We start from the raw sequence: 27872 nt of genomic DNA on the forward strand, positions 1-27872 counted from the left end.
CACATGCATAAGTGTTTACAGGATTGGTTCCTGAGTCAATAACAGAAAGTGTAGTAAGGGTAGCTACTGTTCTCTGATACTACCCTTCCTGGAAAGCATTCATTAAGATGGCAGATGCCACTTTGAGTGATACAAAAATAATTGATTGGCCCTATTCCCAATCACTGAATGAAGATATGGAAAGAGTGGCAGGTATTTCTAAAATCTGCTTGGATTTCACCATTTTAAAAAGATCATCATCATATATAATTTTGCCAATAGCCCAATTGGTGATTAGAGTCTCAGTGCACTAGGCACCGTACAAACATGTAGCAAAAAGATAGAGCCTACCCCAAAGACCTCACAAGCTGGTTCTGAGATGGAACAGGAGGAAGAGGCAAACAGGAGTGGAATGAGATAATAGTCAAGGAAGCAAGTTTTCATACAGGAAGCTGTGGTCTCACCATCTTTGTGTGTGTATGTAGACGGATAGTGTAGAATCAATTGGATTAATGAGAAATCCCAAAAGTGGATACAGGTGTGTGTGTGACTGGATAGCGTAGTGGTTAAGAGCGCCGCCCTTTGATACGGGAGACTGCCCTTTGATACGAGAGACCGGGGTTCAAATCCCGGTCGGTACCCAACTTTCCAGTAGGTTTCTTGGCAAAAGACCCCCTAACGCTTCACCTGCCACCTCAAATATGAGTGACACAAAACTAGGAGAGTCATGTGCTTGGACGTCGCCCGGAATTAACAAGGTCCGCGCCAGATGTTGAGGAACCAGGACAATCTGACCGATAAATGGGCTACTGGAACAAACCATTCATGGACGAGACAAGAGAACCTGGAATGATGGAATGCTACTACACAGTGACCTAATGGAGGGGTGTTATGAGGGGACTGTGGATGGACAAAGACCTACATCTCCCACACTTACTGAGAAAACGAGCTAGTTTACCAACGCTTCAACATAGTAAGAGGAAGCTGCTCTCACAGCTTGAGATAGACCAACTCCAACATTACATCCCAGAACTCAAAAGACCTGGAAGAACAAGTGGATGTGCAGCCCACACCTGAGCTGAAACTTCACTCCCACCCTCCATTGCAAAGCACAGCAGCTGAATATGAGGCATAAGAATCATGGAGAAACTAGCTACAGTCAATCCTCGAGACCGATACCAAGGCTCAGTGGAGAAGTACCATCAGATAGTATGTTAGAAGAATACCAATAGAGCCCTCATGACAATCCCTACTACATCATAACTCAAATCAATGAACTGGTATACGCTACACCTCTGTAATCCTGGAGATGCTGCTACACGATCAAAGAAGAACAACAGTTGTACCCACCTGGAAAATGAGGTTGGAGGATAAGATCACGGCGACTCGGAGAGAAGTTATCAGCTGGTGGAACTACAGAAGGGTGTAGAGATTAGGATAAAGACACGGCTACTGAAAAAAATACAAGGACCTGACTCATCTGAAGCTGCTAAACAAAGGCTAGAGACTGCTAAACAAAGGCTCACAGCACTGGCTACCAGGCTAAGGAGATACACTAGAGAAGCAGAGGCCAAAAAAGTAAATGCCCTGTTCTCCAAAGAACCATCGAAGGTGTACTCCCAACTGCAGTACAATAACAGAGAGCCACCAGCAGCAGAAACTGAACAGTACTGGAAAACATATGGGAGAAAGAGAAGACTCATAACACCAGTGCAAAGTGGCTGCAGGACCTAGGCAGAGCAGCAGCAATCTCCCAGAACAGAACCAGTCACCATCACAGTAGAAGACATCCAGCAGCGGTCAAGAACATGAAGAGCTGGACAGCACCTGGACAGACATGATCCACACCTACTGGCTAAAGAAACTAACAGCAGTGCATGATGACGCCTAGCAGCACAGATGAACCAGCTGCTAGCAGCAGGCTCCCACCAAATGGCTAACACAAGGAGACAGTGCTGATCATGAAAAGACCCCTGCAAGGGAACAGAACCGTCCATCTACCGGCCAATAACCCTGCCTCCCCACAACATGGAAAGTCCTATCACGCATCATAGCTGCCAAGCTACAGGACCACATGCCAGTACATGAGCACAGCTCAGAAGGGCATTGGAACAACACCAGGGCTCAAAACCCAGTTGCTCATAGATAAGCAAGTCGCTCAAGTCTAGACAGACCAATCTGAGCACAGCCTGGATGACTACAAGAAAAGCCTACGACCAATGCCGCACACGTGGATCTGTGAATGTCTGGCGCTATACAAAAAGTCAACAGGACACTAAGCGACCTTCCTCAGAACTCATGGACTACGGAAGACAACACTGGAAGTCAACTCAAGGCAGCTTGCACAAGTGGCCATCAAAGTGTGGCATATACCAAGGTGATCACTGTCCCCGCTGCTGTTTCTGCATAGGCTTAAACCCCCTCAGCCAGATAAATCACAAGGACTGGATACGGTACAGTTCAGGAGTGAACTACCATGAGCCACTCCTCTCTACATGGATGACATCAAGCTGTATGCTAAGAATGAAACGAGACATTGACTCGCTAATCCACCTGACGCAGATCTACAGTGACAGAATATCGGGATGTCATTCGGACTGGGAAGTGTCGGCGATGGTAGTGAAGAGAGGGAAGGTAGTCAAGACTGATGGGTGGAACTACCAGCGGGCCCACAGCAACATACAGACCAGCTACAAGTACTGTGCGTCCCACAGTACATGAAACCATGATGGAGGCAAGGAAGACAGCAACATCCAAGTATCACCAAAGGATAAGACAGGTCCTAGACCAGCATCAGTGGAGAACAAGATCCACGCCATCAACGGATACGCCCTGCCAGTCATCAGATACCCTGCCGCTATAGTGAGGCTGGCCAAAGGAGACATGAGGCTGCCGATGTGAAAACCGCGAAGCTCCTCACAATGCACGGAGTTTCCACCCAAGTCCAACACCCAGAGACTTTACCAGCTGAAAGAAGGCGGGCGGGGCTGGTGAGCGTCAAAGCCACTGTCCTGGGCCGAAACCCGGAACATCCAGGAGTACATCAGTAAGATGGCCCCAAATGGCCCCTCTCACCCCTATGGGGGTATGTATCTTCCTCAACTCGGGTCCTCTATCAGGGCCTGGAGTTTGAGGGTTCTGCGCAGTATCTTAGCTGTTCCTAGACTGCACGCTTCTGGACAGAGAGCTCTGATGTTGATCCTGGATCTGTGGAGCCACTCCCCCAGCTACGAGTCACAGCCCCGAGGCTCCTACCACCACCCTGGGACCACTTTGGCCTTACTTTCCACATCTCTGTCGAATGACATCCCGATATCCTCACTGTAGAATCCGCGTCAGGTGGATTAGGAGTCGATGTCTCGTTCATTCTTAGCATACAGCTTGATGTCATCCATGTAGAGGAGTGGCTCATGGTAGTTCCACTCCTGAATCTGTACCCGTATCCGTCCTTGTGATTATCTGGCTGAGGGGGTTTAAGCCTATGGACGCCAGCGGGGGCAGAAGCGCATCACCTTGGTATATGCCACACTTGATGGCCACTTGTGCAAGCTGCCTTGAGTTGACTTCCAGTGTTGTCTTCCATAGTCCCATGAAAATAAAAATAACAATGTCCACACTATTGTAACATTGGTGGTCTACCTAGGAAAGGAGCCCAGTGAAAAGAAAATCCTAGTTTTGCTAGGTCAGATAAATCAATCCATCTCTGGTCTGAAGAACTAATGACTTAAGTTATGACATCTTCATATATCAACAGAAATTGGTATTTGGGTAGCTCGTACAAGAGGCTGTGGGTGCTTTGCACCACAGAAAGGGTTAAAGACTCAGGTCCAGATCCTCAAAGCTGTTAAGGCTAAGTGGAAGTTAAAACAACGGAAGTTGAAAGCCTACTCACCTTTGAGGATCTGGGCCTTTGTAACCTACAACATTGTGCTCAGTCAGTGATATTTCATGGGTTAACCGCAGGCAGATGTTGGCCTTAAAGCATGCAGGTATTTTAAATTCACAGAGAGCACCTGGGATCCTTTATAATAATTTCTTCAAAATCCCACTAACTGTCATATATTCTATTTCCTTCCCTGCTGGTGCCCCTTGCCAAGATATTCTGCATAAATAGAAGCTTTCTAATTTATAATCAGCCTCCTCCTCCTCCTGATTCATTATATTAATGATTTGGGATGTCACCAAGATTGGACTGTGGCATCACTGAATGAATCCAGCAGGAGAAAGCTGATTATAAAGGAAGAAAAGCACAAATACACTCAAAACACCTTGGCAATCAGAAACGAAGGGAAAGAAAACATGAAGAACACAACAACTAGAGCAGCAGTGGCTCTTTAAATCATTCGAAATGCACTTCAGAGAGGACAGAGAAAAACTGTGACAGACTCATTCAGTCTGTATGGATTAGGTCTCTCACATTATTATGGGCATTTATTTCCAGGGAAGCACAATGACAAGCTAATCTATTGTTTCCTTTGAATTATCGTTGCTATTAAGCGATCACAAATATACAAAGATTTCTTTAGTTTGCTTTATTTTTTTTTTGGCATAGAGTTTGTTTCTGGCCCAGAACATTTTACCTTCCTTTGAAATATAAACATTCCCCTATTTGTTCCATAGTTTAGACCTTCAATGAGCCTGCTCTGTCTCATTTCAAAGCTCCAGAAAAATGAAGGCGTAATGCTTCTTTTATAGCTTCTTGGCTTTGGGCTTTCTTAAGCCTCATGTGTCTAACTTAGAGCAATTCCATCTTCTCAGATAACCAGTTGCTTCTGTTGTAAGAAAAGTCTTTGCGCAGAGGCAAAAACACATATTTTGTGGCCAAAGCAAGGGAAGCATGCAGTTTGGATGGCAATGTAAACAAAGCTGCAGGCATGCAATTCACTTAAGCAAATTAGCCACCAGCATCTATTATAGCACAACAGTCAAAGAGCTTTGAATGACGCTATTGGGAATACATACACACTAATAATTGCAGATATAGAAATGTAAGCCTGAAAACAAAAACCGTTTTGTGACATAGCTGGGTGTATTTGACAGGTACTCATTGACTGTGGGCTTAAACTATAAACTGACCAAAGAAACAGTGATTTATTTAAAGGAGAATAAAAATTATTTTTATTAATTTACAATATATTTACAAAACAATCTTATGAAATCTGGCTGAGCTTGTATTTCTTTCAAGAGCATGATGTAAGCAAACTTCTTGGTATTCAGAAGCCTTTCAAAGAGGGGCCTTTGGTAAGTGATATGATTAGGAATCAGGGGAAAGAACAAACCCAATCATATTTAAGATCATCATTATTCTTGGGTAAAAAGTTATGGAAGGGGATGATTAAATTCATTACTATTACAAATGTAATATAGATCAGTGACAAACTCTTGTGATGAGGGTCTCACAAAACCAACCAGAATATATGCCCTGGGTGCAGGTCACAGCAGTCTCAAGAGCTTTTTTTGCATTGTTTTTGAACAAGTAACAAATTCCCAGTTTAAACGGTACTACATACTGCAAAGACAAAAACTTCACACTGCAGGAGGATCCAAAAAGGAATTGTTCTTGCATCTGTCTCTTCCATAAAGGCATTTTAAAAATCTATATCCATATTTTGCTGGTAAGATGATGCCTTAGATAATCAAATACTTGATTGTGTCATTGTCGTGAAACAAAAATGTGAATTCATAGGTCACCTCCACTTTAGGTTTGGCAGAATATGGGATTTCTCAGCAATAAACTTTTGAAATTCTGATCTCCATACAGCTGTTTAACTCTTTCAATTCAGTGTCAAAGGAGAACTCAGGAGAAGGATTATTATTTTAAACAAGCTCTTTTTTTTTTGCAATTGGTCTCTTGTATATGTATGCACTGGGTCAAACTCAGCACTGCTCTGCACTTCAAACCACCCCCATTAAATCAGTGGGATTGCCATACTGGTCTTTTGGAACCAGCATAGACCCTTTCCTACAGTAAGCTATACATCTGACGTAGCTTAAGAATACACAAAAGTCATCACTGTGCCATGCAGATCACTCCTTACTGCAACTTTAAAAACATGTTTTCCATGGATCTGGTCTTTGGATGACCTAAGACATATTTATGAAATTTCTTCGCTCTATTTAAAAAAAGGTTTAACATCTTTAAATCTTCAGTGGATTCCTAAGGCTAAGAATTATCTTGTATCTTAGCTGTATAAGAACTAAATTATTAAAATAAAATGGATATTTGAAAAACTTGTGTTTTGTACTAATTTTTAACGGCTACATTTTCTGAAGCAACCTCTAAAATTACACTCAATTTCAGAGTCAGATTTTAAAATATTGTTTAATGCACAGAAGTTCAAACTGAGCATTTTGACAGCTAACTACTTGAATTGTATGCACAAAAGCAGTTTGAGCAGTGTGTGTGTGAGAGTAAAACTGCAGCCTCCAGTGTAGAATCTATCTCAAAGCCTCTACGAAAATATGGTCTTGAATATAAACAACTGTGGATACCAAACAAAGGTGGAAATACAACTAAAAATTAATAAAAACTCTTATTTTATACATATCTTATAGGAAAACAACACAAGGCTTGAGAAAGTATTCAAGAATAAGGAATTTCTCATCCCAAAGAAATACCTAACTCCACTGCCTTCCCCAGTGATCAAGAAGGTGTACAGCTAAGGAAATGTGGTGGTGGAGGTGACGACATGAGTATGAATCAGGCTCTGTTCTTAGGTTAGTACAAGGGTTACTCATCAGCTCATAAACTTAACAAATAAGGTGATTCAGTATTCCTTCTTATGAGACACACAAGCACTAATCCACACACAGTAAAGTCATTTGTTTTCCCCACTGCTTTTCTCAGTTAAGAATCTATTTCAGCCAGGATCTTGTCATGGACTATGTGGCTTAAGTTGTAGTACCAGCAGTAAAAGGACAAGAAGGGAGAACCTGAGAGAACAGCATGTAGGGCAGCATGTGCTCAGTAAAAAAGCACATAAGAACTAAAAGGAAACTACATAGGCTAATTTAAAAAAAAAAAAATGATGGGGCGGGGTCAGAGATGTGGCTGACTACTTGGAATCATATGTTCCAAATAATGACCATGGCTCAGGACACCATCCCTATTCAAGACCACATTTAAGCACAGACTTAAACCCCACTGGACTCAGTAAGACTTAAGCACGTGCTTAAAGTTAAGCATACATTCAAGTGCTGGCTTGAATCAGGGCCAATATACACAGCAACTTAAGGCACATAGGACCAACAGTAACCCTGTGAATATATTAAGGTGGCTGATAAGGTCTATTAAGTGCTGCATGAACGACAGCATGATTGCCCTCAGTGCTGACAATAGGCCTTGAGCTCTGCGATCAAGCGAAGGGGGGAGAATCACCCCTATTTGTTCATCTCAGATGCCCTGCGGTTTGCCTCTCCGCCCCATTTCCTTTATTGTTCCACAAGGTCCACGTAAAATCTCTGTATGTGCTAATCTCTTACCACACTGGGTTACAGCGGTGCAGGAAGTGACATGGCCTCTTTTGCCTTCTCAGTTCAGGATGCTTTCCGCTGGTTCTTGTTCTCTGAAATCATCCACTCAATGTGCAGTGGCAGTCAAAGAAGCAAACAGAATGTTGGGAATCATTAAGAAAGGGATCGATAATAAGACAGAAAATATCATATTGCCTCTATATAAATCCATGGTTCACCCACACTTTGAATACTGAGTGCAGATGTGGTCACCCCATCTCAAACAAGATATACTGGAATTGGAAAAGATTCAGAAAAGGGCAACAAAAATGATTAGGGGTATAGAACGGCTTCCGTATGAGGAGAGATTAATAAGACTAGGACTTTTCAGCTTGGAAAAGAGATGACTAAGGGGGGATATAATAGAGGTCTGTAAATCATGACTGGTATAGAGAAAGTAAATAAGGAAGTGTTATTTACTCCTTCTCATAATTCAAGAACAAGGGTCCACCAAATGAAATGAAGAGGTAGTAGGTTTAAAACAAACACAAGAAAGTATTTTTTCATGCAATGCTCTGTCATCCTCTGGAACTCCTTGCCAGAGGATGTTGTGAAGGCCAATACTATAATGAGGTTCAAAAGGGAGCTAGATATATTCACAGAGGATAGGTCCATCAATGACTATTAGCCAGGATGGGCAGGGATGGTGTCCCTAGCCTCTGTTTGCCAAAAGCTGGGATTGGGTGACAGGGCATGGAACACTTGATGATAACCTGTCTGTTCATTCCTTTTGGGGCATCTGCCATTGGTCACTGTCAGAGGACAGGATGCTGGGCTAGATGAACCATTGATCTGACCCAGTATGTCCGTTCTTATGTATTTTCCTACATTGGAGAGAGATATTTCCTTATGCACTAGAGTAGCTGTACTTCTGCTGCTTCCAAGGCCATACACTTTGAACAATATGGAATTTCAATTTCCTAAGTCTCTGAAGGAAGGATAAGTTTAGCATCATCAGTATTGTTTTCAATTTAAGCTTCAACATTTTGCACACTATAAAATCCTTACTGAATTACAATCCAAAAGACCTAGTTTGGTTTAATTGATTGAAATTAACTAAATGAAATGGATGTTAAAATATCTGGAGCTGTTCACTACCAAAGTCAGACACCTTAAGTCTGGGAAAGTGGTATTTTCCCTGAATCAACATTTCACAATTTCATCATGTGTTTAGTTGTCATTTTCAGATTAATTGAAACAGAAATAAATTTCACTGTGGTTGAATATTTCTTCATTATTTTCAAATCTCAGGGAGAGATTTTCAAAAGTACAAATGGAAGGTAGGAACTTAAATTCCATTCTTTTTCACTGGGAGCTTCTAAGAGGGCCTCTGAGGGTATGTGTATACAGCAAAACCTACAGCTAGCCGGTGCCAGGTGACTTGGACTCATGGGGTTCAGACGGCAGGGCTGTTTAACTGCTATGTAGCCTCTGGAGATCCTCCCACTTTGCATGGTCTTGAGTCCAGGCTCCATCCTGAGTCCAGCAGTGGAACAGCCTTGCTGCCTGAGCCCCACAAACCCAGGTCGGCTGGCACGGGCCAGACATGGATGTCTAGTTGAGGAGTAGACATACTCTGGGAATTCCCACCAGCTTGGACCTTGTAGGCAAGATAGGCAGGGAAAGGCTTACTTTGTGAATCCTGCTGGATCTTATGCATGAGCTTGCTGAGCAGCTTGGTGGCATCAGGACTTAAGGCAGATTTGCGCCTGAGGACCAAATGGAACTTCAGCATCCATGGAATTTAGGCACCTACTGGGTGGGCCAGCAGCTGACCACAAGTTTTAAGGATCTCAATTTTCAAGTTGGGCACATGCAATTAGTTATCTAAATGCCTTTGTGGATGTTGCCCTGAAAGTCTGTGGCAGAGCAAGGAATTGAATCCAGGTCTCTTGCTAGTGAGCTAACCACTGACTCATCCTTCCTCTTCGGGAACCCAACTTCCTTTGTGCCTTTCAAAAAGCTCCCCTTTGAAGTATAAAAATTGTTCCTTTTCTATCACTCCTGCATCTGGCTGGATTTATAATTTCAGAGCTCCAGAACTAAAAATCTGCGCCCACTACTGTTAAATCAACAGTATGGCTGAGAATCACTTTATAAGCTTATAGAACAAAATATTACCAATTTGTCTTTGTGACAGAACAATGAGTAGGTATAAAATTGCAACAGTCTCTATGCCAGTTTTTTTTAAGCTTTCTGCTTCAAAGATGAAAGCCTAATTTGATATTTTTGTAGTTATATAACAGTTCTAATATTTTGTGACATTTTGTATTGTGACACTATAGATGGAATTGTCATCGGACTGACACCCTTTACTGTTTATTCCTTAATTACAACTGTTAACAACACTGCAGAGAAGCGTGCTAATCTGCCATCACATATTATGAAAACAACGTTATTGTTACAAACACCAACACCCATTCAACAGGATATTTCTAACATGGCAGTTTCTGTAAAAACTTATCAGTTTAATGGACACTTAAATAGAAAAAGTTTAATATAAACTTTGAACATGTAAAATCATTTTAAAATGCAGCTGGAGGGGGGGATTTTTTCTTTTTTTTGGTGCATCTTTGAGAGATTTAACGTCAGCAAATTAAGGGCCTGATCTAGCAGAAAATAGCTTCTGCAGGTGTTGGCCCTTGCAAACTGTTCAGACTTCCTGTGGTCTCCAGCTGGAGAGGCTGCTCCCTATTCTGAGGGTCAATGAATTCCTCACTAAGAGTTAGTCAGCACTGGATAATTAAATCCTATTTGATTAATTAAATTCACATAATGCTCTAGGTGCACAATTCGGAAGTTGAACCTTCCTTATAGAGCAGTGTAAAGAGCTGTAATACTTGTGTAGAGGATGGTCAGGGAGTATAAGAAAGATGCTGTTAGATCATTCATCCATAACACAAAAATCAGATACAGGGACAAGGTTACCGCCAGACACAGACACAGGACAAACCCCCTAACACCAAATAAGGGAGTGAGGCCTCATCATTCCTAATAGTTCCTAGTAATTAATTTGGTTAGCCTATAGCTGACTGAAGTGGTTTGCATAGCCCAATTTCATATAACCATGTACATGAATTCTTCTTGCACTATGGAAATAGTAACCACCCTTTATTGAAATTGGTTTCTATTGATCTTCTTGACTCGAGTCCCAAATCTGGAAGAACCTGCTCCCCTCCACCCCAACATCCACTATCTTTCCTTGGTATGGAAGAGTGAAAAAGCACAAAGACCTCTAAGTCATTTACTTAAAGGATTTCTCTCTAAATTGGGTCTTCAATATATGCAAACACTAGAAAGCAATGGACAGTGGCTCCCACGCACACTAATTTACCAAGGGGTTGGCTTCAGACTGTAAGCTATCTGGGGCAGGGACTGTCTTTGTTCTGTTTGTACAGCACCTAGCACAGTGGGGTTCTGGTCCATGACAAAGGCTCCTAGGCACTTAGAGAATACAAATAATTAATAAGGTGCAAGCAAAAAACCACTGGCTGGCCTTCCATGCTTGTAGCCAGAGGCTGAGTAACTGTCCTTGATCTGAGATAGAAAGCAAGCTCTTCACCTTCTTATTCCAGTATCTGTGATCTTTGGGAGCTCAGGTGGGCTGGCTTTCTGTCTGGTTCTTCCCCACCTCCCTTGGCCTTATCCATAAATTATGTCTCTGGATTACATTAACAAAATGAAAGCGACATGAAGCAATGGCTTAAAACTACAAAGGAAACATGGCCAAAATATAATACTGATGTTTGTTACGTCAATGTCTATAAAATGAACTTCATGGCTGGGTTCAACCCAAATTCACATTGGCATCTTCTTTCGAAAACCAAGCACAGAACCCAATATGGGAAGTGAGCCAGGGAAAGAGGGTGCAGCAGTGGTTAATGGAACAGAAATTGCAATTGCTTATGGGTGAGACCAACACAGCCCTTTCCCCGCTCCTCCAAAAAAATCAGTGTCACTGACATGATCAGGGAAAACAGGGGACATACAAACTAAATATGTGCCCTTTACCACTGCGCTCATATAAAGGATCCCAGCCATAAACTAAAGCTTCCCCCACAGCCTGGTGTAAACTGCCTGCTCTTCTCAGAGTAAATGCCCCCTGTGGCCAAGGAGGTTCAAGAAAATAAAAAGTACATTTATACAACATTCTTAAAAATACAAAAGTGAAGGATTATATGTAACCTAAAACTCATGTCATCTTAAAGAGGCAATTGTACTGGTGGGCTTCCATATACCAGTGTCTTTAATTTCTGATCTTATAAAGTCATTTTTAAAAAAGGATTGTTCCTTCCACCAGGAGAAATGTTATTCTTAGCCTCCTTGAGATGGCAGACTACAGATTAGCTGAACTCTTCCACACAGATACAACTGGAAAAAACCCATCAAACATGATTAATTTTCATATACATACACTGAAATTGAAATTTAGTGGCCTGACACACTGTTGTCTGGATAGGATTATTTTGCCCATTCAAGTCAAATGGTAGTCTCTGTTTTGTTTTCTCTTTATCTTTGTGCAGCTCCTTCTGGGTGACTTATGTTATACTTTGCAGATTTCTTTTTCTTAAAACCAACAGGTGTTTGTGCTCTTCCTAAAAGAAACTGCTCCCACTTAGGAATAGATTCTTCTACTGATGCCCAATAGAGAGTCTAAGAAAGATATGATGCAACAATAAGCAATTTAAGTTTGCTTCACAATTTAATCTATTTACCAATTTATCATAAAACAACACATACAATGTGTTATTAAAGCTTGTCTCATGTGTGAAGCAATTCAAAAAAGACCAAATTATTTGGATACCAAATTTCCAATCCCTCACTTAAACAATGTAACAGAAGTTGGCAGGATTTCACCTTCTAGAGTAAGTTATGCAGTGACTGAATGTGCCCTCTTGTGGTGGATAATATATTAGAAAGGGAACCCATCATAATGGTAGTATTCATGTTCATGGAATTGTATTCATGTTTCTGTAAAACAAACACTTTCTCAAGCCTAAATATTAACATTATAATTCTAATTTAGCAGGATTTTGAGATAAAAATAAATTTGTTGTTTAATCCTATCACCAGACAAGTAGTGCATTAATTTGAGGTTGTCTCAAAAATATTTGCGAGCTAAATTTTGCAATGAATAAATCCCCGATAATGTAATTGGTTCAAGTACTTAGCTCAAGAAAGAAAACTGCACAACTATCTATCTTGTGGTCTAAGAAACAAAGTGGTAGCCAGAAGTTCCTGATTTCTAGCTACAGCTCTGACATGCACTTGTTCTAGGGTCTTGGGTAAGAGGTTTAACTTCTGTGTCTCAGTTTTTCCAACTGAAGAACAGAGATAACATTCCCCATTTTCACAGGAGCATCTTGAGCATATATTTGTTAATGCTTAGGATTAAATCATTAATGTTTATGGATGAAATCATACAATTTATACTACAGGCCATAAAAATACTTTAGTTAAGAGTTGAAGACAAAGGTCCAGATTTAGCAAACAATGTACTTAACTTTAAGCACACTCTTAAATGCTTTGTTCAACTGGGGCCAATATATTTACCTGGAGATTGCTTTTTTAGCAAAATATTTGTATAGATTTTGTACACATATATTTAGGCTTTTTTTAAAAAAGAAAAAATCCGTTTTTATTTACTTAAATATTTTAGTGCATATACGTGACACATCATAAATCTCTCCTTTGGAAGTGCTGGACTATTGGGTAACTATTTTGGTTCATGTGTGTAACTCATATGCACAATTTCTATACATCATTAATAAAATGTATTTACACAATAGATCTTCTTTGAAATTTTATGTGTAATCACATGAATCTGTACTTGGACTGTTAAGTTAAGGAGCCATTATAATCAGCTGTGAAAATCACATCTGATATACATATGTATTAAGGCCATGTGTTAAATATCCTTTGAAAGTTTTATTGGAAGGAATGTGGACAGTCAATTTTGTATATGAAAGATATTTTCCTTTCATGCTATTTAGTGCCCTCTCCTTAAAAATATACGATTAAATATGTGAAATTTTCCCTTGAAATAGTAACACCACTCTCCCATAACTCTCATTATCGAGTGGGGAGGATGAAGGCAAAAGTCAACACTGTTTCTATCAATAGTTGCTACGAATTATCTGACTTTTGTCCAGTTTATCCACACTGTAAAGATCTACACCAGATTTTTTTTAATCTGTACTATTTTGTGTAATTGCTACCAGATTTGTTCTGCAGAATTTACTATGCAATGATATGTAATTCTTCACAGTGATTGAACCAGAACTGGAAATGTCAAAACTCTCTAGAGTATGGGACTTCACAGGGGCGGCTCCAGGCCCCAGCACGCCAAGTGCATGCCTGGGGTGGCAAGCCGTGGGGGGTGCTCTGCTGGTGTTGCGAGGGCGGCAGGCAAGTTGCCTTTGGCGGCGTGCCTGCGGAGGGTCCACTGGTCCCGCGGCTTTAGAGGTCTGCCGAAGCCGCGGGACCAGCGGACCCACCGCAGGCAAGCCGCCAAAGGCAGCCTGCCTGCTGTGCTTGGGACAGCAAAATGCCTAGAGCCACCCCTGGGACTTCAGGCCTAATACAGACAGATGTTGCTAAAACACAGCTGAGACAGTACAGTCCATGCGTAAGTGACAACTGTTTTAAATTATTAAGGACTAAAACTCTATTTGCAGCACACAAACAGGCATTTATGACTTATGTAATAAATATATCCCAGGGATAAATTTAGACCTGGTCCTGCAAACACTTAACTTTAGAACATGCACAGTCCTAGTGAACTCCATGGAATTACCCATGTGTATAAGGGTTTGCAGGATCACACCCTTAGTCTTATAGACTCAGCTTAAATAACTTAGTTCCATTTCTTCACTTTTAACTAATTTGTCAGCTACCAGAATTAACTTTGTTTGCAAGTTGCAACTTAAAATATTTTAAACTTTAATGTTATTTACTATTTCATTAATATAAATCAACTCACTTTAAACAGCTTCATTTCCTGAGTAACTGTGTAGTATACAGTACCTAAATTTATATTTTGCGTCTGATTTTTATTTCGGAGGATGAGGGGAAGATAGGCGATATTTAGTATCCAACAAATCCAAAAAAGTGAATATATCACATCCCTATTTATTTTAAAGTGATAGGACCATTAAAATAGTATGCTGTCACATCTGTCACTGTAACAGAAATTTTTAAAGTATACTTTGATACAATTTTTTTGGTCTACTAAATACTCAGGACTTCAGGATATTAACTGAATGATGGCACTCACTATAATCAGGCCCCATGTATTTTACCATGGCAGAGTTCACCCTTTTCTGTAGACTTGTGCTCCAGAACCTCAATTTTAATTTAAAAAAAAAATTGCTTCAAGCTATTGTGGTTGGAAAGAAAATCTTGAAAATGTGAACTAACTGTGACTGCAACAGTGATATCTTCACATGTTCCCAACCACCCTTACACAATAGCTCTGACAGGTGTGAACTTCCCCATTCATCTTCATGGACTGTTGACTCAACATGAAGATGACAATCTGTGGTGTACTTAAAACTGAAAATGTAAGGACAAAAAAGGTAAGTTGAATTTAATATTGAAAAACACTATAAAGGCTGCTGTGATTCTTACATTTTTCATTTTCATATTTAATTAAATAAAAAGCTCCAGTCAAAAAAAATATCTGAATCTGCTAGAGAATTTCCCCCTGGCTACTGCAGAATCTAGGGACCTTAGCCCAGAATTTAGGTTCAGCCTACTGCACAGTACACAGGCCCTTGGCTATATCAGTCAATTTCAAAATCAATTATTTTTATTTTATAAATATGCTTCAGAAAAAAAGGGAACTATTTTGTACACAGCAAGTGAAAGGATGGAGTTTATTTCAGGACTTACTTCAAGCTTAGCAATATCAGGATGTGGCTGTCGATGTACTCTTGCTTGCAGCCTCTTCTCTGCTGCTTCTATATCCTGTTTAAAATAAGCGTTTGACAAGTTACAGGTGACATTAACAGGCAATATATATTTAATTGCCTTTTAAGTGAACTTATTTCTCCTAAAAAGCACTGGATTTGATATCCCTGGAACTGAAATCTTCTGTTTAGCCATAGATCCTGCAGCCTCTTATTTTTGACAATAACACTAATATATTGGATGCTTTGCTGAACTTTCTTGCATTTCCTGGCTGTAAGAATTATTTTCTTTGCCAGAAGCGTTCTGATAGACAGCACCTACTACATATTTAATCTCTCCACACACAAAGGTAATTTATAGTTAGACTATGTTCCTCATGACAATACAGGAAAAAAAAAGGAGAGTGGTATTCACTATGCTATGTAGATGAACCGAAGCATATATTCTATCTATTGTAGCTTTAAAGTAACTAAGCAAACTGTGTTCAAGATCTTGTCTTCCCCAAGACAAAGATGACTTGCTAATATGCATGCATAACATGTGCACAAAAATGTAGAGATGCAGCAAGCTGTTCATCAGACATTCAAACTCAGATGAGAAAACACCTCCCTTAGCTTTCTTTAAAAAATCTGCACGTGGGCTTCCACTTGCCCAGTAGACATGTGCTGGGTTCACAGAGGCCTAGACTCAAGTTGAAAAGACTCTTTTAAATTGCAACCCTTTCTTGTGGGCTTAGTTCCATAGCGAAGCACTGAAGAGATTGAGTGCAGGGCTTTTGGGCAGACGAAGAAATGGAAAGGGGCGTGGGAGATGGGTGTGAAGGAGAAAAAGCAGAACGGAGGGTGGGGAGGGAAGCATAGCAGACAGCAGAGTTGGGAGCAGAAAGCAGGTGTGAAAAGTACAGCATAAAAAATAAATGAGGGAGGAAATTCCCCAAAGGGACTTCCCAAAGATACACTGCCACTGCTGCTCAGAACAGTGAGATTCTCAAGGAGCAGGTCTACAGGAGAACCCAAACACAATTACTCATATTGAGTAGTAGCCAATTGGAATACTTGTGTACGTGCTAATCAACATGAGTAAGGGTTGCAGAATCTGGCCTAATATTAGTGCAGAGCATGATTAAAAGAAACTAATAGTTCTTAGCTGAAAGTTCTTAGCTAAAATCCAATAAGTTACAATGTTCATCTTTATTTAAAATGAATGAAAATGTATTAATATTTGGACTGGTTTTATAGCATATTTATAATGATTTTACTGTATGCAAATAGAAAAGAATAAGATTGAAAATATCATCCAAGCAGTTTTTTGTTTGGTCTTTCTACAGTTTTATCAGTGAACCTAGTGCTGGTTTGAGGTGGCTAACTGATCTCTGCGGAAGGATGGTATAAGGTGCTACCCTATTTAAATCCTGGGATTGATGGATGGAGCACGCCACAGTAATGGGAGGCTGCCTTTTCGCATGAAGGAGAGGCCACAGGACCAGAATTAAGTACAATGGAGAAAAAATGAACAAATAGTAATAAGGGTGCAGGTCATAGGGTCGAAAGGAGGGAATGAGAAAGGGACATTGAACAAATGATGCAGGGGCGCCATTTCAGATTTTGGTCTGTGTGTGTGTGTAGGGGGGAGGCAACTTTAACTGTGATTCCAGGGGCTACTTAGCCCCCTGAAAACTCTAGGTGTTTTGTTTTTTTTTTGCAGATAATAACGTAGAAATTAGCTGATAGGAGCACTGTATCTATTTTCTATATAAAAAATGAGGATTAAATAAATATTAGACCCACTCAGCTCTAATACTAACATGTTCTCATATCTTGTGTCAAGTCACTTCTTAAGGGGCATTGGTTAGGTTTAAAACTGTAATGTATATTCTTTGTTACTAACTCTTGAATACAACAATTGAAACACTTGTAGAAAAATCTAGATTACTTTCTATCACTTTTTTGCAGTTCATCAAGCTTGGAATAGATCATTTAACTTGGGAAACATCTTACTAGGGCAAGGCCCCATGAGTTTAGAATGTATCTGCCAGGGGGGCTCTACCAGTGTTACCTCACTACTGCTAATAGACTAGAAACTAACTTTAAACAGCAGTGAAACTGACACTTTCTAGGAACTTTCATAGTATTATTGCCAACTCCAAATGTTCAAAAATCATCAATCAGGCTCACCAAAAATCATGAGATTATGTAAAAGTAACAGCTTTGGGATTTTTTTGGGGTTTTTTTGCTTTTGAGCCTTTAGGGCGTACTGGAGTAAAATTTTGTAGTTTTCTCCACAGCCACGAGGGCTAGAAACTTCATTTTTCTTTCAGAATGAAGGCTGAAATCATCATATATCCACTTGACTCCAGGAGCTGGGACGTTAAGGAAAGCAATTAGCATGAGACTCATGACAAAATCATGAGATTTGGCAACACTGCTTTTATTTCTGTTTAAAGGCTAGTTACTTTCCAGAAGGCTCTTAAACACAACACTACAGTGATTGAGTTGCAATTGTCACAGGAGAATATTTAAAACCAAGGAGCAAGAAAATTCTATATTTTAAAGTTGAGAAACAAAACCAACCACTTCTGAGATATATCAGGGACATTGCAGGCAGGAAAGGAAAATAAATAGGCACAGGAGCTCTGGGCAGCTCTTTCTCTAGAAAGAAAGTTGGATAGTCAAATCTTCTAGTCCTTAATCTAGTAAAACTTCTATTGTCATCAGCGCCTTCAATCACAGATATTAACATGTGCTTAATAACTATACATTTGATACTTAAATATCTGAGCCATCTTATCCAGGGCTAAACATTTTATACACACTGGTTCAGGAACTATATTTTCTGGCATATTCTGAACAGGGCTGAGCATCAGAGATGATGCCCAGTGAATAATACAAATCATGACAGTAATTGTCGACTTTATGGACTCTGTGCATGCAATTTCTGTTCTTTGTTCTGGAACTGGTCTGGATACAGTTGAAACCGTTAAGAATTTGAGGCATAAACACATCTGATACATACACAACACTTTCTGATTCCTTCCTTTTCTGGAACTCAGAACAAAAAATGACAAAACAAAGTGGGTTTCAGTTAAAATTAAAATTGCACAGCAGCCATGGCTTGACAACACTGCAAAGTCAAGTTCTCTGTGTGTATGCACACAGAACAGGACAGCACCAGGCAAGCTTCCCCACACTTCACCAACATGCCTTTGCCATGGCCTGGAGAAATTACCTGTCATGGTGAAAAGGTGGATCAGTCTCCATTCAGTCCTATCTATATGGGTTTTTATGCACCACATTCCCCTCAGAGCATTTTCCTCCCCCTATGACTTCTTCCTACAAGTATTTACATAGGAAGGAGCAAAACAGACCAAGATCGCTATCTCTGTGGCTACTTAATTTTGATACAGGAATGTTTATGATAGTAGGAAATAAATTACTTTCAGCCTAGGGAAAACAGCTATTGTACACATTTTAGTAGAGAAGGTCACATTGGGATGGCCTAGATATCAGATGTCTCTTTTTGTTGCTCCACTCCAGTTTGTATATTTGCAATCCATTGTCATTCAGAAAACTGATTTAATGACAGACAGTGAAAGAAATGTTTGCTGGAAGGTGCAGTATGCCTTGGAAAAAAACTGAGGCTACTGAAAGATAAGATGGCACCTTTGCATGTAGCTGGTGACTAGGAGGTGCCTGTTGTGGCATTTTTATTTTTTAAAGTCTGGTGTTGGGAATTTATCTTTTCTAACTCTCTCCAATTTATCTGAAGGCAGCAGTGCAAACACCTTTGGCAAGTAAGACAGAATCTAGGATACTACAATATTAAGCACTAGTCTATCCCATAACGTATTAGATAAAATGGCCAGGACTACAAGAAAAAAAGTTCATGTCCCTTCACAGAGGTAAAATGGAGATTCTGATACAAACATCACTTTACTGGGGCCAAATTCAGCTGTCATTTACACTCGTATAATCCAGATTTACACCATCATATATGAGATCAGAATTTGGCCCACATTTTCTGCTAAAATGCTTACTGTTACATCACACATCCTAAACTTTATAGGACACCTCTACCCCGATATAATGCTGTCCCGGGAGCCAAAAAAATCTTACCGTGTTATAGGTGAAACCGTGTTATATCTAACTGTCAGAGTGCATAACCCTGCCCGCCCCCCCCAGAGTGCTGCTTTACCGTGTTATAGCCAAATTCATGTTTTATCAGGGTAGAGGTGTATATACTAGATATCACAGTAATACATTAAGATTTATGAATAACAAGGAACAGAAAAAACTACATACATGGGCGACAAGGGATGGATCACTTGATGATTACCTGTTTTGTTCATTCCCTCTGGGGCACCTGGCATTGGCCACTGTCAGAAGACAGGACACTCGGCTAGATGGACCTTTAGTCTGACTCAGTATAGTCGTTCTTATGTACATGTGTGAAAGGTGGCCAAGGTAACATAGCTCTGAAGACACTTAGTAGTACTACTGCAATCTCAGCACTTAATACAGCACCTAAGTGAGGTGTTTAATCCAAGGCCTGAACGAACATTCTTAAACTGGACAACGCCTTCTTTAAACATGTTAGGGGGAAAAACATACTCTAACACAATTGTATAAAAATGCTGACTTCAATCTTTAAAATCTATTTTCTTCAAATTTCATTTTTCCCCTAAACTCAATAAGGATTATAAAGCAAGCTAAGTTTGAAGTTTCTAGCTTCAGCCTTTTTGAGCTATGTGAACATAAAATTTCAATTGGCAGAAGGGGAAAGCGTAGGGTTTTTTTTAATGTTCCCATAAAACTGAATTAATTTTATTTGCATTTCTGTTTTTTTCTAAGTTTAAGCAAAAATCAACACCTCATCATGTCCATGTATTTCTGAGTAGGCCAAATCAACAACTCCCCACATGGTAACTGTGAAATGTACAGTGCCTGGTATCAGGAACAATATTCTGAAGCTGGCACATAAATATGAATCGTTTTTTCAAGGCTCTAATATATTATTCCGCATGGATCTCTTTCCTGTTTTATTTTGTTATCAGAAAGCATCTGCAGTACTGCATGTCTGTTAAAGCTAGTATAAAATTAATATATCGAGACTTATTTACGATGCTTTATCCTGCCAGACTATTTGTTTTGATGGTCATACATATGTTTTTATTTCTTCTATGAACACTAATGTTTTTGACACTTGAAAGAAATCATTTTGAGGAATACGATAGTAGATGGCAAATATCCTGCATAACTACAAGACTACATATTTTTGCTATAGGTTTACATTAAGATATCAATAACATTTACTATCATAATGAGCTTGTTTCAGTATGCACAAACGTAATCTGCATTTACTATGCTTGTCAACAAATAAGTGCTAATTTGAACCGTATTTATAAAAAACACATATGGAGAAGAGTTATGGGGGAAAATATAATGGGTGAAATTTCCCACACCTTCACAAAGTCTGGGTATTCAGGCTCTAGATGAGTGGAACCCAGAAGGCATGGTGAGGCCAAATCTACATATCAGCTCTTTCAGACCAAAGCTGGAACAGCAGCCACACCCATTTCACAGGGTTTTGGTGCCATTGGACCTGCAATCCTGCCCCTATCCTATCCCCAGTGTGACCTTAAATGGGACCAGTGCAGAGATCCTGTCTTTAGCACATATCAGGTACACAGGCACCTTTGACTGGCATTTCTGCCTACAGTCCCCAGTTGTGCAGTGTCTGTTTGGGACTTAAGTAGGGTGGAGGGCCTTGCACCACAGTAGAGTTTCATTCAAACTGCAGATGTGTTAAGTTTTGCCCCAGCACACACAGCTTGGCCAGAAATTTTTTCACAAAGATGAATCTTTTCACTTTCTAGAATGAAAAATTTGAAAAATCTTTCATACAAATGAGAGTCCAAAACATTTTGCCATATTAGATAGTAGAATTAAATAATAAGCAATAGCAAAAAGAAAGGGCAAGTGCACAGAGGAAATAACCTATTTTTAAGTGCTGTTCTGTGAAGATATACTTAGTAACAGATCCCCACTTTACAATGTGCTCTTGTGGTAGAGGTCAAGGTGAGCCCTCTTCAGGTTCAAAATTCTAAGCTGTTAGTTCCAGCAGGGGGTATCATATGTCAGTCCCTGCAATCAAACTAAGAGCTTTCTGTTGACCTAATTACCAGTTCCCCTTGAGGAAGAAGCCAAGATATATGCAGAATTTAAAAATATACAGCAGGGGTGGTCAACCTGAGCCTCAGAAGGAGCCAGAATTTACCAATGTACATTGCCAAAGAGCCAGCAGCCCCCATCAGCCCACCCACTCTCTACACCCTCCTGCCGATCAGCACCTTCTCCTCCTCCCTCTCTGTGCCTCCTGCCTGCCGTGATCAGTTGCTCCGCAGCGTACAGGAGGCTCTTGGGTGGAGGGGAGAGGAGCAAAGGTGCAGCAGGCTCAGGGGATGGGACAGAAGTGGGTGGAGTAGGGTCAGGGCCTGGGGTTGAGCAGTGAAAATTTGGCACCTGTAGCTCCAGCCCCAGAGTCAGCACCTATTCAAGGAGCCACATATTAAATTCTCCAGAGCCACAGGTTGGCCACCCCTGGTCTACAAGAAGGTTACAGAACCCCTAACTCTGAAAAGTGCAGAATGGATGAGTAGGTGATCTGTCATAACACGCTCCAATCACAGCAATTAAAGGGAAGTAATTTTCCCTTCTTCAGAGATAAAGGTGACGGATCCCCACCCTTGGAGACTAAAATGGTCATGGGATGCCTTTACAAAACAAAGACACAATGTCACCGAACAAGATACTGCAACATCCAGTAGAAAAACAAGGTGACTATACCTTGAATAATAACAGTAAATATATGTGCGCTGGACAAAGGTGACTTTAATAGGTTTTATACTCTTTTTCATTAAAAAAAAGGAGGAAATGAAAAGATTTCTTTTGAACAACCCTCAAAAAATCAGACATCTCAAAAATAAAAAGCTGCTAACTGGAAAAAAGTTCTGGTGGTCCAGAGGCACCGACTTTCTCATTTCTGTGGGGAGTGCTCAATTCCTGCTATGCCCCAGGCCCCGCCCTCACTCCACCCCTTCTCCCAAAGCCCACCCCTTCTCCCAAAGCCCACCCTTGCTCTTCCCATCCCCTCCCCCAAGTGCACCCCATCCTCACTCTGCCTCTTCCTGTCCCTGCTCCTCCCTCTCACCACCTCCTGCTGAACAGCTGATCACCAGTGGGTGGGAGGCACGGGGGGGGAGAGAAGAGGGAGGAGCTGATCAGTGGGGCTGCTGAGCACCCACTATTTTTTTCTGGGGATACTGCAGCCCCAGAGCACCCATGGAGTCACTGCCTATTGGTCTATCAATCAAATTTTAACTTCGCACTTGCAACTGAATCTAAGCAACAGTGTTCAATGAGTATTTGAGAAATGTGGATTTGATGGGCAAATCTCCTGGATGGATACAGAACAAAGATGGCAGAGGAAAAGACTGCTCTTGTTTCAAATGGGTCTTAACATGATCTTAGAACTGTAAGTCTGCCTGCAATGAAAGATTCAGTAATCAGCCATTTAGAAACAGTTTACTTGGGATAGGTCTACACAGCAATAAAACACCATGACAGGCTCACAGAGCTCTGGCTGCAGGACTATAAAATTTCACTATAGATGTTCGGGCTCAGGCTGGAACCCAGACTCGAAGATCCCATTAGGGATCCCACCAGGCTCTCATGAGAAGGGTGTGAGGAATAGCTAGTGATATCCCAGGTTACAATATTTCATACATTTTGCACAAGTTCCAGAATCAGGACCCTAATGTTATAACATTCACCTGAAAAACTAAAGATACAAATGTTTTTAGCCTGTGATCTATGTAACACTGGATTTCACAATGTGCCACTTGACAGTCACAGAAACTTACATTTAAAAGTGCTGCATTTCTTTTATAAGCTGCATCAGCTGCTTGTGTTTGCGATGTCTTTTCAGTCTTTTTGTCTCCTAGATGATTCTCCATCTGCTGTAGCAATACCAATCTCTGAGACAGTCTACAAAGGAAAATATTTTAATAAGTGGGCAGAACATTTTGCACAGTAACTAGAAAATAACCTTTTACCTTAACCAATTCTTTTGAAATTAGAGGCCTAATTATGCCTGTTTCAGTGTGGGTGTGCTGAGGGAAGGAAAAAGTACAGTCAGACTCTTCCCGCTGTGTTCCCATGTAGTGAGGCAGACATAGTGCTGCAATCAGCAGCCCTCATACATGAAGGGGGCTCACAAGCTCTGAGTATCTCAGATGAAGTGTGGCAGGATGGGTTGAGGTAGTATAGGCACGGTACCACCCTGCAAGTGCTCAGAAGCCACACTGGGAGGAGAATGAGTCATATATTTTCTGAAAGAAATGTAGCAAGAGTCAAAGAGCTCCCTGCAGAGTCCCCAGAGACAATTATACTTCTTGCTCTATGGACTCATATTCCCTCCAGCCACCTCCACTCAGGTGCTACTTGTGAGCCATCTTTACATGAGCCTTAGATTCTCAGATGTCTCATTTTAAATTGACTTGTAAAACTCAACCCTACACACAACTACTAATCTAGATAGACTCTGTTGTCACATAAGTTAGTAAATGATGGATGTGGTATAGGATGCATGTGATCACAAAATTTTGTTTGTATTGCAGACAGAGTACCCCACCATTCTGCAAACAGCTGAACGGAATTTGCTCGATCTAGCTGCATCTACTTACACTAGATGTGACTGTGACCCATGATTTTCAGAACAATTATTCTTTGTCAGTTTTCCCAGTCTGCAGCAACAGTCCTCTGCTATACTAATGAAGAATTAACTAATTTGTTACGTATTCTGTTCAGTGAGAACTGGAAGATAAATATAAAGGAGCTAATCAAACAACATACATGCAAGGTGTTTATGAAAAGGCAGGCACCAGAGGTCAGAATTTTATAATCAACTTGTAAATGGACATGTTATGTATATTACTGTAGTCTTGATGTAGATAAAAATGTATTTTCCTACACATTTCTTTTTTCATAGTTCTCACACCCTGAGAGCTTAACCCTAAACAAATCTAACAGCAGGGTGTATTACTTTTACTGACTAGTTGTCAGAATGTAGGCAAACTTTTCAAACTCATTTTAATAAGATATTCACTTTACAAGCTGAGTTTTCAGTGAATGAAGATGTACTGATATTTTAGAAGTCAATGGGAAGAAAATACTATATTGAATTGAAACCACAAGTTGAGTTTTGGGTGGCAGAACCCAAGCGACTTGAGTTGGAATTTAGCCAGCATACTGAGGTTAAAGGTCAGGTCCCCAGTTCTGCAGCTCATCTGGAAGACAACAGCATTGGCAGCACCGTTCTCCCCTGTGACAGGCTGGGATATGGAGTCAGTAGTTTTCAAAGGAAGACTGCCCCCTATAAAAACACCAACCTCTTTTTACAAGACCTAACTGTTCTGTGGAGGTCTCCCATGCACATACTCACCAGTCAGTCCTGAGTAGTTTGACAGATTTGGGAAGATCATAGTACAAGTTGCTACAACATAGGCCACAATTCTGAAACAAATACTTACATCTTGTCATGTCTTCTAGCAAGCTGAACTTCTTGTGCTAAGTAGAATGCCATCTTTGATTCCTTAAGTAACTGCCAACTTTACTCTATTAAAGAAAACAAAGTAAAGTTAAAATTATTCTTCCAAAGATATACATGAATACTTATCTTTTAAGTATTTAAGAATGTTGCATATTAGACAGACCTATTTACATGCAGGGCAGCTTCCTACCTAACTAAGCAACTTTTTTTTTTTTTTTTTTTTTTTAACGTGAAATCGGAGCTGTGTACAATAAAACACTATATAGACAATAGTGCTACTGGATACTTTACTTATTCAAAACACTGTATATACACATTACTAACTCATGATTACATCTCCTCTTGAATCTCATTAAACCCATTTTATGTACTGGAAAATGGCAGCACAAGGGCTAGATTTTGAGCTATGCAAACTGAATGTGTATTTACATGCCTCTGCTATAATAAAATGCTCATACAAACTGTGCATATACAAAGACCATTTAGATTAGTGTTTTTCTCATTGCTAGTTTAGAGACACTGGAAAAAGACGCATCCCTATTTAAACAACAGTTGAATTATGCTAATTCATCTTATATGTTATTTTCTATGTTATCTAAAAATGGAGTGAAAAAAGCATAATCCCACTGCTGTATAAATTAGAGGATGAAGAATTACACAAATAGTGGAATCTAAATCTGATTGTGGGGGTTATAATGAGACACCAAAAAACAATGTTCATACTGTCTACTCTGCATGGAGCTTAAAGACCCTATAGCATTTTTTCCTACACATAATAAAAGTTTACCCTATTCTGTGGTCAGTTGTTTAACAAGCTCCACCTCAAAGGAATCTGCATTATGCTAAAGTGCTTTGGGATCCAGCAGAATGAAAGCCACTAGGTATACATAAAGTGATGAACACAACTGTCCACAGCAGCTATCTGGGGAAATAAAAATATCAAGTGTCTCAACCAGCTGGATTAGGATTCAAGCAATCCCCCGCCCCAAAATGTGCATTCACACAGTATACTACCAGTTATCCACAAAGCATGGGCAACGTGGATTGTATTCAGACAACTCAGAGGGAAAGAGCCGTTAAGCAGCCATACACAAGGGCTTGTCCTCCACCTCTCAAGTTTGGCCTGTGTGTATGTGTCCTCGTCTGTTATTCAGGCCTCTGTATTATCTGACACCCCCCCCCCCCCCACGTGAGCTCATAGGTGACAAGGGTTTCAGATAGTGGGATAAATGGGAGTCACCCCTCTAGACACATGGGTCCAATTGGGGGAGGGGAGCTGCTGCCCTCCCACATGGCCATCCTGAAGCAGTTGCAAAGTTGGCCTGACTGGAGCTCCCCCCCACCCAAAAGTCACATTATGGCTCTGTCTTTTGCGGTGACTCGGCTGTCCTCGTGAAGGACACCAAGGGCAGCCACCTTGCAGTTCGTGAGTGGATGCCGGGAAAGGAACAGGCCAAACCACCCCCGCCCCCCTCCCGTAATAAACATGAGCTACTGGCGATGCTGGGGGTGGGGGGCAGCGCTGCCCTTGCCAACGGCCATAAAGCTGGCGCGAGCGCCTCAGGGCCGCGCAATCACTGCCTCCTGGGCACCGGCCTGAAATGCCCCCACGCAGCGCTCTGAGAAGGGAGCACCCAAGCCCAGCACCCCCATAGGGGACATCGATACCGGGAGGGAGGAGGAGTGACACGTCGAGCGCCTCAGGGCCCAGTGGGCGGGAAAGGCCCCAGGCAGCGCTCGCGCTCGATCCGCACGCGCACGAGAAAGGGTGAGCGCACCTGGGCTTCGGCACCAGACCCTTCACTAGCCTCCTCTGCGGCTCCACCACTGCGTCCGGGAGGCGGATGGGGGGTGGACTACGGGACGTACCACTCCCCGCAGCGCCCCCTTCGGCTCGTCCAGTCCCTGCAGCCAACTGTCCACTCACCGTCAAGCTGCCGGCACGAAACCATGGAGACGGCAGGAAAGGAGGGTGAGCTGCCCCCTGCCATTGGTCCCGCCACCTCGGTGGGCGGGCTCAGGCCGTGGGCTGGGTCAGGCGCCTCCTCGCCTTCGCCGCCGTGATTGGAGGAGAGGAGGATCGGTAACCAATCACATGCGGAGCGTAGTGGGTCACACGGGACGACGGGGATTTGAAGGCTGGAAGGGCCCTGTTTCCAGCCCCGCCCTCTGACACGGGGACCTGCCGGGCAGTTGGCTCAGCTGCTTCGCCCGTTATCCAATCTCAACCGCCGGGGTCAGTCAGACGTGCCCCTCCCCCACTCTGTCCTGCCCCATGCAGACCCCTCCTGCCCCTGTCAGTCAGACCCCCCCATCATTCACTCCTGCCCCATGCAGACCCCTCCTGCCCCTGTCAGTCAGACCCCCCCATCATTCACTCCTGCCCCATGTCTGACTCCCTAGTCAGTCAGATCCACCACCCCATTCGCCCCTCCCCTTCCCCCACTCAGTCCTGCCCTATGCCAGACCCTCCTGCCCCCCGTCAGTCAGATCATTTGCTCCTGCCCCATGTCAGCCCCCTCCTGCCCCATCAGACCCCCCCCATCATTCACTCCTGCCCCTCCCCTACTCAGTCTTGCCCCACGTCAGACCCCTCCTGCCCCCAGTCAGTCAGATCCACCTCCCCATCATTCATGCCTACCGCCTCCCTCCCCACGGTAGCGTTGCCATTGCCAGCTGTCTAAACACGCAAACCCAAACACCTGTGTCCCACTCCCTGTCCCGCCCCTTCCCTGGGCTCCCCCCTTCTTCAAGGCCCCACTCCTCTGACTCCAGCCCCCCTCTCTCCATTGTTTGATCTCTCCCACTCTCATTCACTTTCACTGGGCTCAGGCAGTGGATTGGGGTGTGGGTGAAAGCTCTTG

At 41.8% G+C, this 27872-nt stretch overlaps 1 protein-coding gene across 14 annotated transcripts in view; it reads right to left on the reverse strand.

Annotated features, from left to right (window-relative positions):
• The window catches only part of CEP15 (centrosomal protein 15), an 80554-nt gene extending 53639 nt beyond the window's left edge, over positions 1–26915 (reverse strand). For 3 of the 14 annotated variants that reach the window (XM_032781861.2, XM_032781860.2, XM_032781859.2), the window contains exons 1-5: positions 26787–26914; positions 24989–25073; positions 23321–23444; positions 15385–15459; positions 7462–7544 (exon numbers count right to left, since the gene is read on the reverse strand). In XM_032781861.2, the coding sequence (XP_032637752.1) occupies positions 7462–7544; positions 15385–15459; positions 23321–23444; positions 24989–25041 (335 nt within the window). In that variant the 5' untranslated portion in view covers positions 25042–25073; positions 26787–26914. Of the gene's footprint in view, positions 1–7461; positions 7545–9788; positions 12145–15384; positions 15460–23320; positions 23445–24988; positions 25074–26117; positions 26384–26786 lie in introns of those variants that run through there. The other 11 variants (XM_075073183.1, XM_075073182.1, XM_075073184.1 and 8 more) reach the window with 8 other exon arrangements.
• Between the last annotated feature and the right edge of the window lie 957 nt (positions 26916–27872).

This window comes from Chelonoidis abingdonii, chromosome 17, assembly GCF_003597395.2.
Source record: "Chelonoidis abingdonii isolate Lonesome George chromosome 17, CheloAbing_2.0, whole genome shotgun sequence".
In the NCBI taxonomy this organism is placed as follows: domain Eukaryota; kingdom Metazoa; phylum Chordata; order Testudines; family Testudinidae; genus Chelonoidis; species Chelonoidis abingdonii.